The sequence below is a fragment of the Monodelphis domestica genome, chromosome 6 (assembly GCF_027887165.1).
Source record: "Monodelphis domestica isolate mMonDom1 chromosome 6, mMonDom1.pri, whole genome shotgun sequence".
In the NCBI taxonomy this organism is placed as follows: Eukaryota; Metazoa; Chordata; class Mammalia; order Didelphimorphia; family Didelphidae; genus Monodelphis; species Monodelphis domestica.
In genome coordinates, this window is record NC_077232.1 from 18,400,143 (window position 1) to 18,413,667 (window position 13,525).

The 13,525-nt window shown below is 35.2% G+C and overlaps 1 protein-coding gene across 1 annotated transcript; it reads left to right on the forward strand.

The window, feature by feature from the left end:
* The first annotated feature begins 11,684 nt into the window (after window positions 1-11,684).
* LOC100026715 (olfactory receptor 5B2) lies at window positions 11,685-12,682 on the forward strand. The gene has a single exon (XM_016422871.2). It carries the CDS (start codon window positions 11,687-11,689, stop codon window positions 12,680-12,682), a length of 996 nt encoding a protein of 331 aa, XP_016278357.2. The 5' UTR covers window positions 11,685-11,686.
* Window positions 12,683-13,525: the final 843 nt, after the last annotated feature.

Sequence of the window (13,525 nt, forward strand, 5' to 3'; positions counted from 1 at the left end):
AAAAGAAGCAAACTCTAATGTTTATCATTGTGATCAGCACAACCTTAGTTTACTTTCCATCACATTACTTTGGGTATCTTATGAAACCAACTATTTAAAATAGCTGCTTTTACTATCCAATACTTCTTTGGCTACTGAGGAGCCTTAGATCCCTTTTGTTGGTCATTGTTGGACATTCTTTCCAATTTATTATGTTCAGATCTTTGTACCTCATTTTTTCTTTATCACAGATTTTATTGTAAAAGTAACACACCAAGAAAAGAGAAAGGAAGAAATCTTTATTGGCAGGTCTTTTCCCAGGAGTAAATATATTCTATGAGAGCCTAGATTTCATGGTCAGGTTCATACCTGGGTTCATCAGGTCTATGCTAGGTCTTTGGTGTTTCTTCCCCCAATGGAACTTCACACTTTCTTTGGACTCAAGACAACTTGTACTAGGTCAATCTAAAAAAAGCCATTATTCATCTGCATAAGTTCTCTGTGTGTTAGTGGGCTTCAAGAAAAGTATCAGCCAATTGTAGGATTTGGAAGCTTAAATGCTAATGCCATTCATGACCATATTGAAGAAATTTTTGCCCTTACTGAGAGAGGTGATGCTATTTATATTCTCTGATCATCTTAGAGTACATCTGAAAATTTTATTCAGTCCAGTATGTGACATTTTGGGAAGAAGAATAAGACTTGGAAAATCCATAGAGAAAATCTACAATAGACTATTCCATATAAGGGTCAATAAGAGCATATATTCATCTAGGAGAAGGAAAATGTTGGTATGAATGGGTCCAACCAGGGACAGTTCCCTTTTGGCATAGAAGTATACATTCAAATAAATATTTAATCAAATTTCAGTTCAATCAACCACACCCAAAGTTCATTCTGGATCTTCTTGATATAGTGTAGGTTTTCTGGCATCGTCTGCAATGATCCATTCCTTGTATTTAGGAGTTAGCAAGCTTCTTTCCTTGAAGATCTTTCTTGATCAAAATTCAAAATCTTGGATTTTTATTAAAATACAATTCTCCCCTGAAGTGGGTGTTAAGAAACATCCACTTCATCTCAGGATGCAGTGTTGAGTTATGGGTTTTTGACTCAATTATAAAATGAAGAGAAAAATAAAAAAATATGAAGAGAAAAAATGGAAGAAAGTTAAATTTTGGGAGAAAGGGGAAAAATTTAAAATAGGCCTTTATTTGGGCTTAATAAATTCTAACAGGCCCTTTTATAGGTCCAATTTAAAATAATTTATATCCTACAAGTCTGCAGGACAGAATGCAGTAATATTTCACTCACCCATTTGCAGTCAAGGCTACAGGAAGGTGCCATAATATGAGAAGAAAAAGAACTAGAATTTTTTTTTGATAGATTAGTGTCATTCCCTGGTCTGATTTTTTTGTCATGGGATATGGGAGCCAGGATGATAGTCAAACTTTGGTACTTGTTTGAGTACTTCACAAAGAGTATAGATACAAGGAAGTCCTATGACTTAAAATATGTCAAGCGTCACAACTTCGGGTCTCACACTAAATTTTCCTGTGTGCTCTTTTTGGCACTGTTCAGGTTAACTCTGTGCTCCTTGTTTTTATCCCATTTCCTAGAATCAGAAACAAACATTAATCACAGTCCCATAATCTTTTATCAATAAATAGCAGGTTCCCACAGTTTAAAGCTTTGGGTATTCATTGATATTATTATAGCAACTCTATATATATGCATATATAAAGTTATATTAATGCAGAAAAATCATATTAATTACATTTACCTTTAGTACAAGAAATGAGAAAAAGGAAAAATCAAATTTTCTAATCAAAATAAAAGAAAAGCAATAATAAAAATAAGGGGGGAAATCAGGAATTCAATGTGTTCTCGAAAAACAGCATCCACTTGTCAATGGATTATTATCTCCAATGCATGTGATATGATACAGTCAATCAATCTCAACAGAAGATGCTCTCTTTATATGTGAGCAATGAATCCAAGAGTCCTTCTCTCCAATATTTATAGATGTTGGAGTATTTAACAATATTTGGAATGGCCCTTCCCAGGAAGGCTGAGTTGCTCCAGTGCTCTGGAAATTCTTTATATACACCTTGTCTCCTGGGTTCATATCATGAAGTGAAAAGTCTAGTGGTCTGACTTGTACTGCAGTTACAGGAATAAGCTAATAAGAAGTTATATAGAAAATAGCTAAATACATTACATTCTGGTTGCTTTATGTAGTTACTATAATTTTACTAATTAGTAATCAGTCATTATCTTTAGTTAATCACTTTTTTGGCTAAATACTGGACAATTCTAATATCTCAAATCTTATTTTTTTAAGTTAAACAAGGGATTCTCATTCTGTTCAGTCCCTCCTCTGGTCCTGAGGATCATCATAATCTATGGACAGTGTAAGATGTTTCAAACAGTCCTCACAGAGGATATTCCAGTAAGGATCAATGCACAATACAGAGGGGGCATTCTCGTAATGAGACTCATCTGTACAATTATTTCTCTAAGACTAAAAGAATGGATATGATTTATAGGGAATTTATTATAGTTATTTGATTTAAATAGAAATTTAATAACAAAAACAAATATTTACATAAAGCAGAGTTAAAATATAAGAAAGCAAACTCAATAATGTGGAGGTCCCATAACAGTGATCAAATAACATATTCTGCTTGATTTTCATTATGCACATTTGTTTCTAGAATATTCTCAAAAACTGTCACTCTCACTGGAATTGCTTATATAGAATTATGGTTTTTTATGAGAATGTTTGTTAGACTTTTTGGAATGGTATAATCTATGTATAGACATGAATCTTTTCAATCTCAGAATAAGGACTTAAACTTAAATATAGGAACACTTTCGAACATAATTAATATGGTCAATAGATTCGGTGAGGACTATCCCATAAAATGTTTTGCTTTCTTTGGAGTTAGTTAATTCCACAGAATCAAATATGAGCACCTTAACCAAAAGTAATTACACTTCTTACTAAATGAATAATGAGAAGCCAAATAGAATTGCAACATTCTTATTTCTTAATGGAAAATAAGAATAGGAAACTTGTTTATAATTAAGATTGTGAGCTATGGTCCCCATAAAAGATCCAGGAAACATAGTGGGGCATTCAGAAACTGATGTGTCAGTGATTAGAATCATGAGCTCTGAGATAATTTGATTAAAACCTTCATTAAGGAAGAGGTTTCAATGATATATACTATAGATTCTATAGATTTTTATTGGTGTATTTACCAGACTCTTCATCTGTGATACATTAATTCTAGTTAACAGTCTTAAAGAAAATGGTTACATTAGTAATTTCCTGCATGATCTCCTCAAGAGTAAAATTGTTTTTGGTCAGGTACTGTGTATAGATATTTTCCTCCAAAAGACTTGTGATAGGGCTACTATCAGACCCGATTTTGATTGTCTTCATGAATACAGTGGATTTAGTATATAAAATAGACTCCTTTAGTCTGGTGGTCTCAATCTCTAGACTGTACTGAGAGGGTACTGTAGAATTTGGTAAGCTCAGTCAGTTCAGGGATTCTATTTTAGACCAGACAGAAAACAAACCCTTTTTTCTGTTGGTAAGTGTAACTTTATCCCAATGAGACTAGTGATTTAATGTAATATTTCCTTTTTTTAAATCAAAATCAGTTCCCTACCCTCTATATTTGTATGAGACTCCAAAACTTGAATTTTCAGGAGACACATAATAGCTGCAGCATTTGTGAAACAACTCATCTTTTGTTGAGTAGGAACAATATATTTTTGTAGAAAGGTGTTGGTCTTTCTGATATAATGAAAAAAGCCTACTTCATCTCACCAATATTCCAAGGAGGAAGGACAGTAACAAGTTTCTCCGGGGACAAAAAAAGAGGGGGAGAGCATTTATATGTCTCATTAAGCATCAGACTACACTTGATAGTAGGCAAAGATGATATGGTGTTATTATATTTGAAGTTCCAAAAAGAAATGGACATATTAACAGAAAATGGACCATTCATAAAACCTGTTGTCTAAATAAGCTTGGATCAGGCAATCTTGGGAACAAATAAACTACTTCTTTAAGCCAGATTATAACTAGGGCTAACCTAAGATTGAATAGAATTCCTATACATGATATAATAGGTCAGAGGCATTTAGAAAGACGGCCAGAGTGCCATTGGTCTTCAGAAACATTTTAGGGCACCATTAAGAGTGAAGAAAAGGTGTAGGGTTCCCTTGATATCAAAGAATCCAGGAGTATATTTGACCAATATTAATTCCACTTGGAATGTTCAGAAAAACTTGAAATGTGCTTTCCCAATTAGGTTGCAATCTACTGGGATGTTGAAAGTTATTGACATAAACATAAACTCCTCACTAGTTATTATGCCATGATAAATCTATAGCTTCAGTCTGAAGCATTGATTAGTATGGAGTATTTCCCAAGGTGGCAGTGAGCCATTATAGAATCCTTCTTGGGTTCAAGTATTCAACAAATTCTGAATCTGTCATTCTTTGCATCTTGTACTCAAAAGCAGTTGTAGGATACTTGTCAAAGGTTCTACATAAATCTTACCGAATGATTTCTCTAGTGTTCCCCTTCATTACCAATAAACTAGAACTTTGAGGGGAAGTGTCCTTGAAGGCTAGAGTTTGTAGTATTAGACACAGATTTGGGAAAATACTTAACTGGGATAATTTCTAATTTACAAATTACTATCCTCATAATGGTTCTGGGATTTAACACATGCATGAATATATACATGTTAGTATTTTATGACTGAGGAAATCAGACTTCATCCAGGATACATTCCTTGCCTAAAGTTTCACAGTAATTTCTAATTCCATCCCAAACCTTTTACCACCAAATTTAGTCATCTTTTCCCAGGGGACCATGAGGAAATCTTTGCACTACCTGGCCTTTCTTTTATGGTCAGTATCACATTTTATGTTAAACATCAGCTTTTGACTTTAATCAGGTCTGAGATTATTTTCTTCATTAAAAAAATGAATTAACTTGGACTTGGGGAAGTTCAATGACTTTGTCAATGTCACATACCTAGGAGGAATAGAATCCAAACTTTATTTAATGACCTTGTCCAGGAACCTTTCTACCTCATTATTCTAATAACATGCTAGGAATATACCCATGAGAAAATGATCTCTGTGTACTCATATTTTCCTCCCATGATCAGAGAAGAATTTAATAGTTTGTTTTGTTCATGAGTTATCAGCAGAGCTGTTATGTTTCTCTAAGGAACCACCAGTCCCTCAGAGATGCAAGTCTTCAAGATCTGGACAAAGTCTCTTTAGCTCTTGACATTGAAACATTTCACTCTAGGGTTCCCTGCTGTGGTTCCAGCTTGTGCGTCTAATTCATTTATTCATTCATCTAGTTTCCTTTGTGTTACTGAGGCTAAGTTGAATGGATGATAGGAGTGGACGTCCCTAACCACATCGTCATTCATGCCATGGCTAGCCAGGAGTGACAATTTTGCAACTCGGAGCTTTTGACCACTTTGTCCAAGTGACTATGGAGATGTTTCTATAATGGAGTCACATAGTTCTTTAGCATGGAATTTCAGGGTCAATCCTTGAATATAAAACTCATGGTTAACCCTCTTCTTTGGTGTTCTAGCCAACTTTCTTCATATAAAGCCAGGTAGTTTCTAGGGATATCCAATTTTAGACTATAGGGCTTATGTAGAGAAAAACAAAGCGCAGTGGAAACATTCCTAGAACTGGAGGCAGGAAGAATTGGAAAACAAAAGGAAAAAAAAACTTCTCTATCTAATCCACCACTTCCCCACTGGTAAGTCAATTGACTTCTTCCATTTCTTGTCTTGAAAAATGCAAGTATTTGTGCTACACATCTCATAGTGTAGTTTTACAGCTCCAATAAAATTATATGTATGAGTTGTTTTCCCACATACAGATGCTCAAAAAATATCTCCTGAATATTTTCAAGTTCCTCATCCTTCAGTAACTAAAGGAGCCCTTTGAGCAATGGTTTATGGTGCAATCCTAATGAAGACTTAATTAAATAATGTTGGTGATTAATATATTGTGTGCAAAGCACTGCATTAAATTTGTGAGCAAAGGGGTTTGATAATCAAGTTTAGGTGAAACACTGTTGTTGCCATCAATGCTAATAACTCACATTTATATAGGGCTTAAGCATTTCCAAAAGTTTTCTATCACTCTTCTCATTTGAATGTCCTGAGAACTATATAAGATGATGATGATGATGATCTTCCCTTTTATAGATAAACAGCTTGAGGTTGATTGATTTAAGTGACTTTTCCACAGATATATTATTAATTAGGATCTTAGGTGGGATTGAAATCCAGGAAGATTCTTCTATTTCTTTAGAAAATTTTTCATGGTTATATGATTCATGATTTCTCTACTCCCCTTCCCTCCCCACTGCTGGAGGTGACAAGCAGTTCCATTGGGTTATACAAGCCTATTTCAGTTTCATGCATATTGGCAGTAGAGTGATCTTTCATCATAAAAACCCTAATCATATCCATAATGAGCTACATAATCGATCCTATATTTTTCTTCTGCATTTCTGTTCCCACAGTTCGTTCTCTGGATGTGGAATATTATTATTTCTTAAATGATTTCCATACATCAAACTTAAATTTGTTTCTTCTCATATTTACCTTTTGCACCTGGTACTTACCTTTGAAAACAAGTAGAACAAGTCATATCCTTCCATCACATTACAATCCTTACAACGACATATAAATGAACACATTGGTCCAAGTGTTGAGTACCAAAGACCACACCAATGTTCCTGCTTAAGGTTCTTTGTTCAAAATAAGGTCAAATTCCTTTTCTGTTTAGCCATATAGGTCACAAGTAGTGGTGAGGATCCCATGTATTTAAAGTAGTTTGTGAAATTTAAAGAGGCTGCTCTTGTATATTGGATAGAGCTGGGTGCATAGAATTAAGAAGTCCCAAGTTGAAACTTATCCTCAGACATTTATGAGTTGATCCTCAGAAAGTTATTTAACTTCATTTGCCTTCCTCAACTTTAAAATGTATTTAATAAAAGCTGTTATATCTCAGGGTCATTGTGAGAATCAAGTAAGATCACATTAATAAAGTGCCTTGTATGATACTTGACACATAATTGATACTACAGAAATGTTCCTTTACTTCTCTTCACCAATATAGATTCTAGTTTTCATTACCTTTGGCATCAACTTCCTATTAACTGTCATTGTTTCATTGTAAAGGCAAAGACCATTCTCTTTTTCAAAAAACAGGAGCAACATCCAGTCAGTGATCCTATTTTTTTGTCATTCTTTTCACTTTTCTCACCAACTTTGAGATTCAGATTTTTTCCTTATTAGAGTATCTTTTGTTTCCTTAAAAGACAAGTTAGTCACTCCCCTCCTTCATTAGCTTTAGCTTTCTCTGGTTCCCTCACTTGATCTTGACTTCTATCACACCTAGAAGGCAAGATCTCCTTTTGCACTCATCTTTTGTCTCATGCTATTTTGGGATACTGCAGATTTTGTTTCATATCTAAGTCTTCCTAATTGAAATTTTTTTTTTCTTTATCTCCAAAATTTCATTCTTGACGTCATTTTGTCATTTAGGCTTTGAATATCCAATAGAATCATATTTTATTTCACCTCTAGTATGGGGAGAATTGACTGTACCCAAACCAATTGTGTATGTCTAACAATTGCTAGTTTTTCTTTCATCATCTCTCTCAAAATTTGGAATAACTTAATGAATTTCCTCTCACTCCTCCAACATTACTAGAGTTGGTTGAAGGTTAGGGTTAGGGTTACCTTATCCTTAATTCCGATTTATTTTGATCCTACTCGACAATTCATCATCCCTTGTAATAATCAAATGCAAAATGGAATTTCCATATATTATTCCTTCACTTTTGAAATTCTGATGGATAAAAATTCCATCATCATAAGGAAATTAACAAAAAAATAATAAAAGGTGACTCCTGGTAAAGTCTGATTTGAGGTAGACAACTTTTGAGAAACCATCCTGACTTGAGATTCTCTGATATAATTTTCTATGATATTTTCAAAATATAACTAGTTCTAGATATCATGTGACAGTCCTACTTAGAACTATTAGGAAAACTTTTTCTAATGTTTCATTGTGGAGAATTTAAAATAAATATTCTAAGTGGAAGTAACTGATGAATAATTGTGGGAGGACCTTCCAAACTGTAATGGCTTATACTTGGGTGTGGGATGGACTATGGATTTGTCTGATGCCACAAAGGCCACCTTAACTTAGTTACCACTACCACTGGACAATTGGTGAGTGACATTTTCTAATTGTCCACTGTATGCCTGGCAGTATGCCAAGCCTGGAGAATACAAAAAATAAAATAAAATAGAGCCCCTGCTCTATAGGAAATCAAAATCTTAAGAAAAATGCAAATAAATGTATGAACAAACTCTCTCTGGGTTAAATTTGAGATAATCAAAAGAGGGAAGTTACTGAAATTGAGACAGAGCAAGAAACCCTTTCTGGAGCTGGGGTCTTAGCTTAAAGGAGGTGAAAAGACACAATGATAAATTCCCAGGGACCCAGAATAACTTATACTGAATGAAAGGACAAAATTTTCCTTTGCTCAGACTGCCTTCTGCTTGCACACTGGCTAGATAGAATATTGAAATAGGAACAGGCTGTGTGAGGAAAATAAATTTAGAAATCCTACATTTATTAAGTGATCTACTAGTGGTCTTTTGGGGGAAAAGTTCCCACAGTTATGTAACTATTATCCACTAGCAGCTGTTCTTCCTCCAGATCTAGTGACTTCAGTTCACTGAACACATTTTATAGCTATAATAATTCTAGAACTAAACAGGTTCCCAATGAAATCTTGTCCAACTTTCTGTGATTCTCTCTTCAGTTCACTCAGTCTGTTTATTTTCTTCTCATTTTCATCTTCCATTTTCTCCTTTATTTTTTTATTTATTTTTCATACAAGTGAAGTATGTTCATAGGAAAAGGTCTATCTCTTTAACTCTGACCTACATGAAACTCTTTGTTGTGATGATTTTTCACTGGAGAAAGGAATTTCCTTTCCTGAAGTGACTAATTCCTCTTTGGGTATTATAAGGGGGACTAGAATGAAAGAAAAGTAAAGTGGGGGTAGTTTGAGGGACAGAACCTAGATAAAAGAATCCAAACAGAGAAACTCATGATCTTTTCTCAAAAATATTAATGTAATACTCCAAAATGAATACTGAATAGAAAAAAACCAATACTAAATGGAGTGAAGCAATTTCCCAGTAGAAAACAACTTGAAAAGTAGTCAGAGAGGGTCAGGGCCACAGGCTTGTGAGAGGAGCAAAGACCACAGAAAGGCTGTACAGCCTATAGACAGGCTACCCCAATGAATAGTGACAAGCCAACAGCAAATCTCCCCCAACACACATATATTGTTCCAAGATTCTAAAAGTGGGCCCAAGTCACCTTTGAGTTCATGAAATCCTGTCTAAGCTAAGAGCAGTGCAACTCCACACACATCCCTTAAAGTTCCAAACCCCAGCTCAAGTCTGCCATGAATCTCTAAACCATAGTAAAGGACAGTGAATTGTGAGCCTGAGTGGTGGAGGCCCAGATAAGACTCTGAGCCCCCTTCCAACCCCAAGCCAAGGCCTCAATTCCTAGCACAAGGCACTTGGCTGGGAACCTGGAACCAGTGCAAGGTAGTCTGAAGCACTCCTAACAAATAGAAACCAAGAGTAGTATCAGAGCCCCTGCCCAAACACAAGAAAGGAAACAAATTAAGAGATTCAATCAGGTCAAAATGTTTATAGTCCTAAGTGGAAATACATCGGTAACCCTTAATTTTTTCTATCAGTACTAGAGCAGTTAGAAAGAATATGCCTAGACAAAGGATATAGAAGTAAGCTGACTAGGATGACATGATATGCATAAATTCTAGGGGTGAAAAAGAGTACCAAAAAGAGAGGAAAAGGGAGTGAAGGAATGGGGTAAATCATCTTCTTTAAAGAGGTGCAAAGATATTACAATGGAGGGCAATATGAGGGTGAGGACAGACAATGTTTAAACTTTACTCTTATTGTAATTCACTCAGTGCAAGTAACAACCATACTTATTTTGATATAGAATCCTACCTGACCCTTTGTAAGAAGTGAAATAATATTTCTATCCAGATGTATATTATAAAAAGTTTATTAGACAGGGTAGACAATCCTTCCTCTAAATAACCTGATCATGTGTTGCCTGGCCTGCCAGTCCTTTCCTCTTTTCCCTTCACCTGCCTGCTCTGTTCCAACTTCTTCCTTCTTCATTCTCTTCTCACTTCTCCCTCTCCCCAAGCCCAAGGCCTTGACTTTTATTGAGGTACAATATGTACATGGATGCAAACCAGGCATACAGGTCAAGTTACTCAGGAGGGGGGAGGGAATGAATTTCCTTGACACACCATCAAAGAAGTAGGAGGAAAACCATATATTAGAGCCTAAAAATGCAAAAAAAGCAAAAATAATAAATGTGTCCTTTTCATATAATAAATCAATAAAATTATAATCAAGAAGAGCCTATATAAGACTAATAAAAATTAATTGGAAAATAAAGTAATCAAATTTTTAAAATGAGTGTCAATTAGCAAAAGAGTGAAAAAGTGATAAATGTTGAAAAGGATGTGGCAAAACTGGGATTCTAATGCATTGGTAGAGGAGTGGTGAACTGATCCAACCATTTAGGAGGGCAATTTGTAACTATGTCCAAAGGTCTATAAAACTGTACATTCCCTTTGATGACTACTGGGTCTGTATAAAAATAATATCACAAAAAGGGAAAGGAGCTACTTGTAAAAGTATATTTAAAGCAGCTCTGTTTTTGGTGGCAACGAATTGGAAATTAAAGGGTTGTCCATCATTTGGGGAATGGCTGAACAAATTGTGTTATATGTTGACAATGTGGTACTATGGAGTTGTAAGAAACAGTGATCAGGATGATTTCATGAAAGACAAGAATGTCCTACATGAACTGAGGCTGAGGAAAATTATCACAACCAGATTATTGTATTTAGTAACAGCAATTTTGTGCAATGGTCAATTTTGAAAGACTTTGCTATGCTCAGCAATATAATGAGCTGGGAAAATTCTGAGTAATAATGACAAAGAATACTATCCACCTCCAGAAAAAGAACTGTTAGAGGTTCATATAGATCAAAACATACTATTTTTCACTCACATTAATGTTTTATTTTGGAGTTTGGGTTTAATATGAGATTTCTTTTAAAACAATAAATAATATCAAAATCTGTTTTGCATGATAATATATATATATACATATGTATGTGTATATATATATATATATATATATATATATATATATATATATATATCCCAAATCAAATTGGTTACCATCTCTGAGAATGGGGAAGGGAGGAAGACAATTTGGATCTTTTTATTTTAGTAAATGTACATTGAAAATTATTACTACCTGTAATTGGGAAAATAAAATATCTCTGAGAAAAAGGTGAAGAGCAATACATGAAGTGCTCACTATAAGAAACTTGATGAGTTAATTTGGAATAACTGAATTAATCGCATTGATGACTACCTAAATGCTCTCAGTCTCTTTATTCCCTCTTTTTACCTTTACCATAAGATATTTTTATGACTATGTTTCATGACTTGGAGTAATTCAATATGAAGTGTTAATAGTTCTGATGGTTACTCTTTTTCCTTTCAGGAGAATGACATCACTCTCAAATGACATTATGGAGAACAGATCTGAGGTGAATTCATTCATCCTTTTAGGATTAACAGAGGCCCCAGGGTTTCAGGGTCCTCTGTTCATAATGGTCACCCTCATCTATCTCATCACCCTGGTAGGGAACCTGGGGATGGTAGCTCTGATCTCCCATGATTCCTGTCTCCACACCCCAATGTACTTTTTCCTCAGAAATCTGTCTCTGGTGGATTTTGGTCTTTCCTCAACTGTTATTCCCAAGGTGATGACTGGATTCCTCACAGGCAACAAGGTCATCTCTTATAATGGATGTGCTACCCAGTTGTTCTTCTTTGTGGCCTTTGTTGCTATTGAAGGTTTTCTTTTAGCGTTCATGGCCTATGATCGTCATGCAGCTGTGTGTCAACCCCTACATTATGCCACTATCATGACACCAAAAATGTATGTGAATCTGGCCTGTGGATCTCATATCTGGGGATTTCTGTATTCCTCCATCATCATAGGAAGTATTTTTAGTCTTTCCTTCTGCAGGTCCAATATAGTCCATCACTTTTTCTGTGATATTCCCCCTCTCTTGGTTCTCTCTTGCTCTGAAATTCACATCACTGAATCAATCATCTTTATTTTAGGATCATTAAATGCATCCTTTACATTTCTTGTTATCTTTGTTTCTTACTTGTTTATCTTCATCACTGTCCTTAAGATCCGTTCTGCTGATGGGCGCCAGAAAGCTTTCTCCACCTGTGCTTCCCATCTCACAGCAGTATTCATATTTTATGGGACAATCATCTTTATATACTTCCGACCCAGCTCAAGCCATTCAATGGACTCAGACAAAATGGCATCAGTATTCTACACCATGGTTATTCCTATGTTGAATCCTCTCATCTATAGTCTGAGAAACAAAGAAGTTAAGAATGCTTTCAGAAAAGCTATGAGAAGACAACGTCTTCAATTTGATCATCCTTTTTAATTGGAGAAAAAATGAACGTACAACTTCTTTCCTCTGTGATCCATTTTCCAATAAGTCCATTTTTCTTATTCACAAAGAAATGCAATTCATATTTTCCAGGAAGTAGCATCATGTAGCAACAAATGTCATACACTTCGAATAGAGAACATATTATTTAAATTCTGTGTTTGACCCATTTATATTGAGTAACCATAAGAACACACTGTATAACCTAAGGAAGCAAGGCATCACAAGGGATACAGCAATGGATCTAGAATCAGGAATATCTGAATTCAAATCTGGCCACAGACACTTACTAGTTTTATGACCCAAAGGTAGCCACTTAATCCTAATTTCATCAGCATCTTCTTCTGAAGATTGTAAACCTTAAAATTTCTTAGACTTATAAATGTTGGAAATTTCACCATTGGGAAATTTCATATTTGGAAAATTTCTTACTGATAGTCTATTGGAATGTGAACCCCACTGGCATGGGAGGTTCCTTCTCCTCCCTACTTAAGATTACTTTAGGACAGAAACCTTTTGCTGAACAATGGAAAGGGCTTTGACCTATGCTTAAGCATAGAACAGGAAGTTCTTTGAGTCATGATTGATTTTAGAATTGATACAATAGAGATACTTAGAATGACAGAACCAGGTCTTGGAACTTCCAATCTCCACCCTGCTCAGGTAACAAGATTTAGGAAGGGCTGCAGCAAGGGATCAAGATTTAATTATTTGAGAATATGACCTTCAACAGACATGTGCAAAGCCACAGACCTCTGGGCAGTCCTGGGTTAAGCTAGAGCCACCAAGGGCACAGGGAAGACATGGACAGTGATTGGTAGATGTGAGAGCTGAGGG

What these genes read in the sequence shown, in the direction of transcription:
- LOC100026715 (XM_016422871.2), top strand. Translation starts at nt 11,687, where the DNA reads ATGGTTACTCTTTTTCCTTTCAGGAGAATGACATCACTCTCAAATGAC.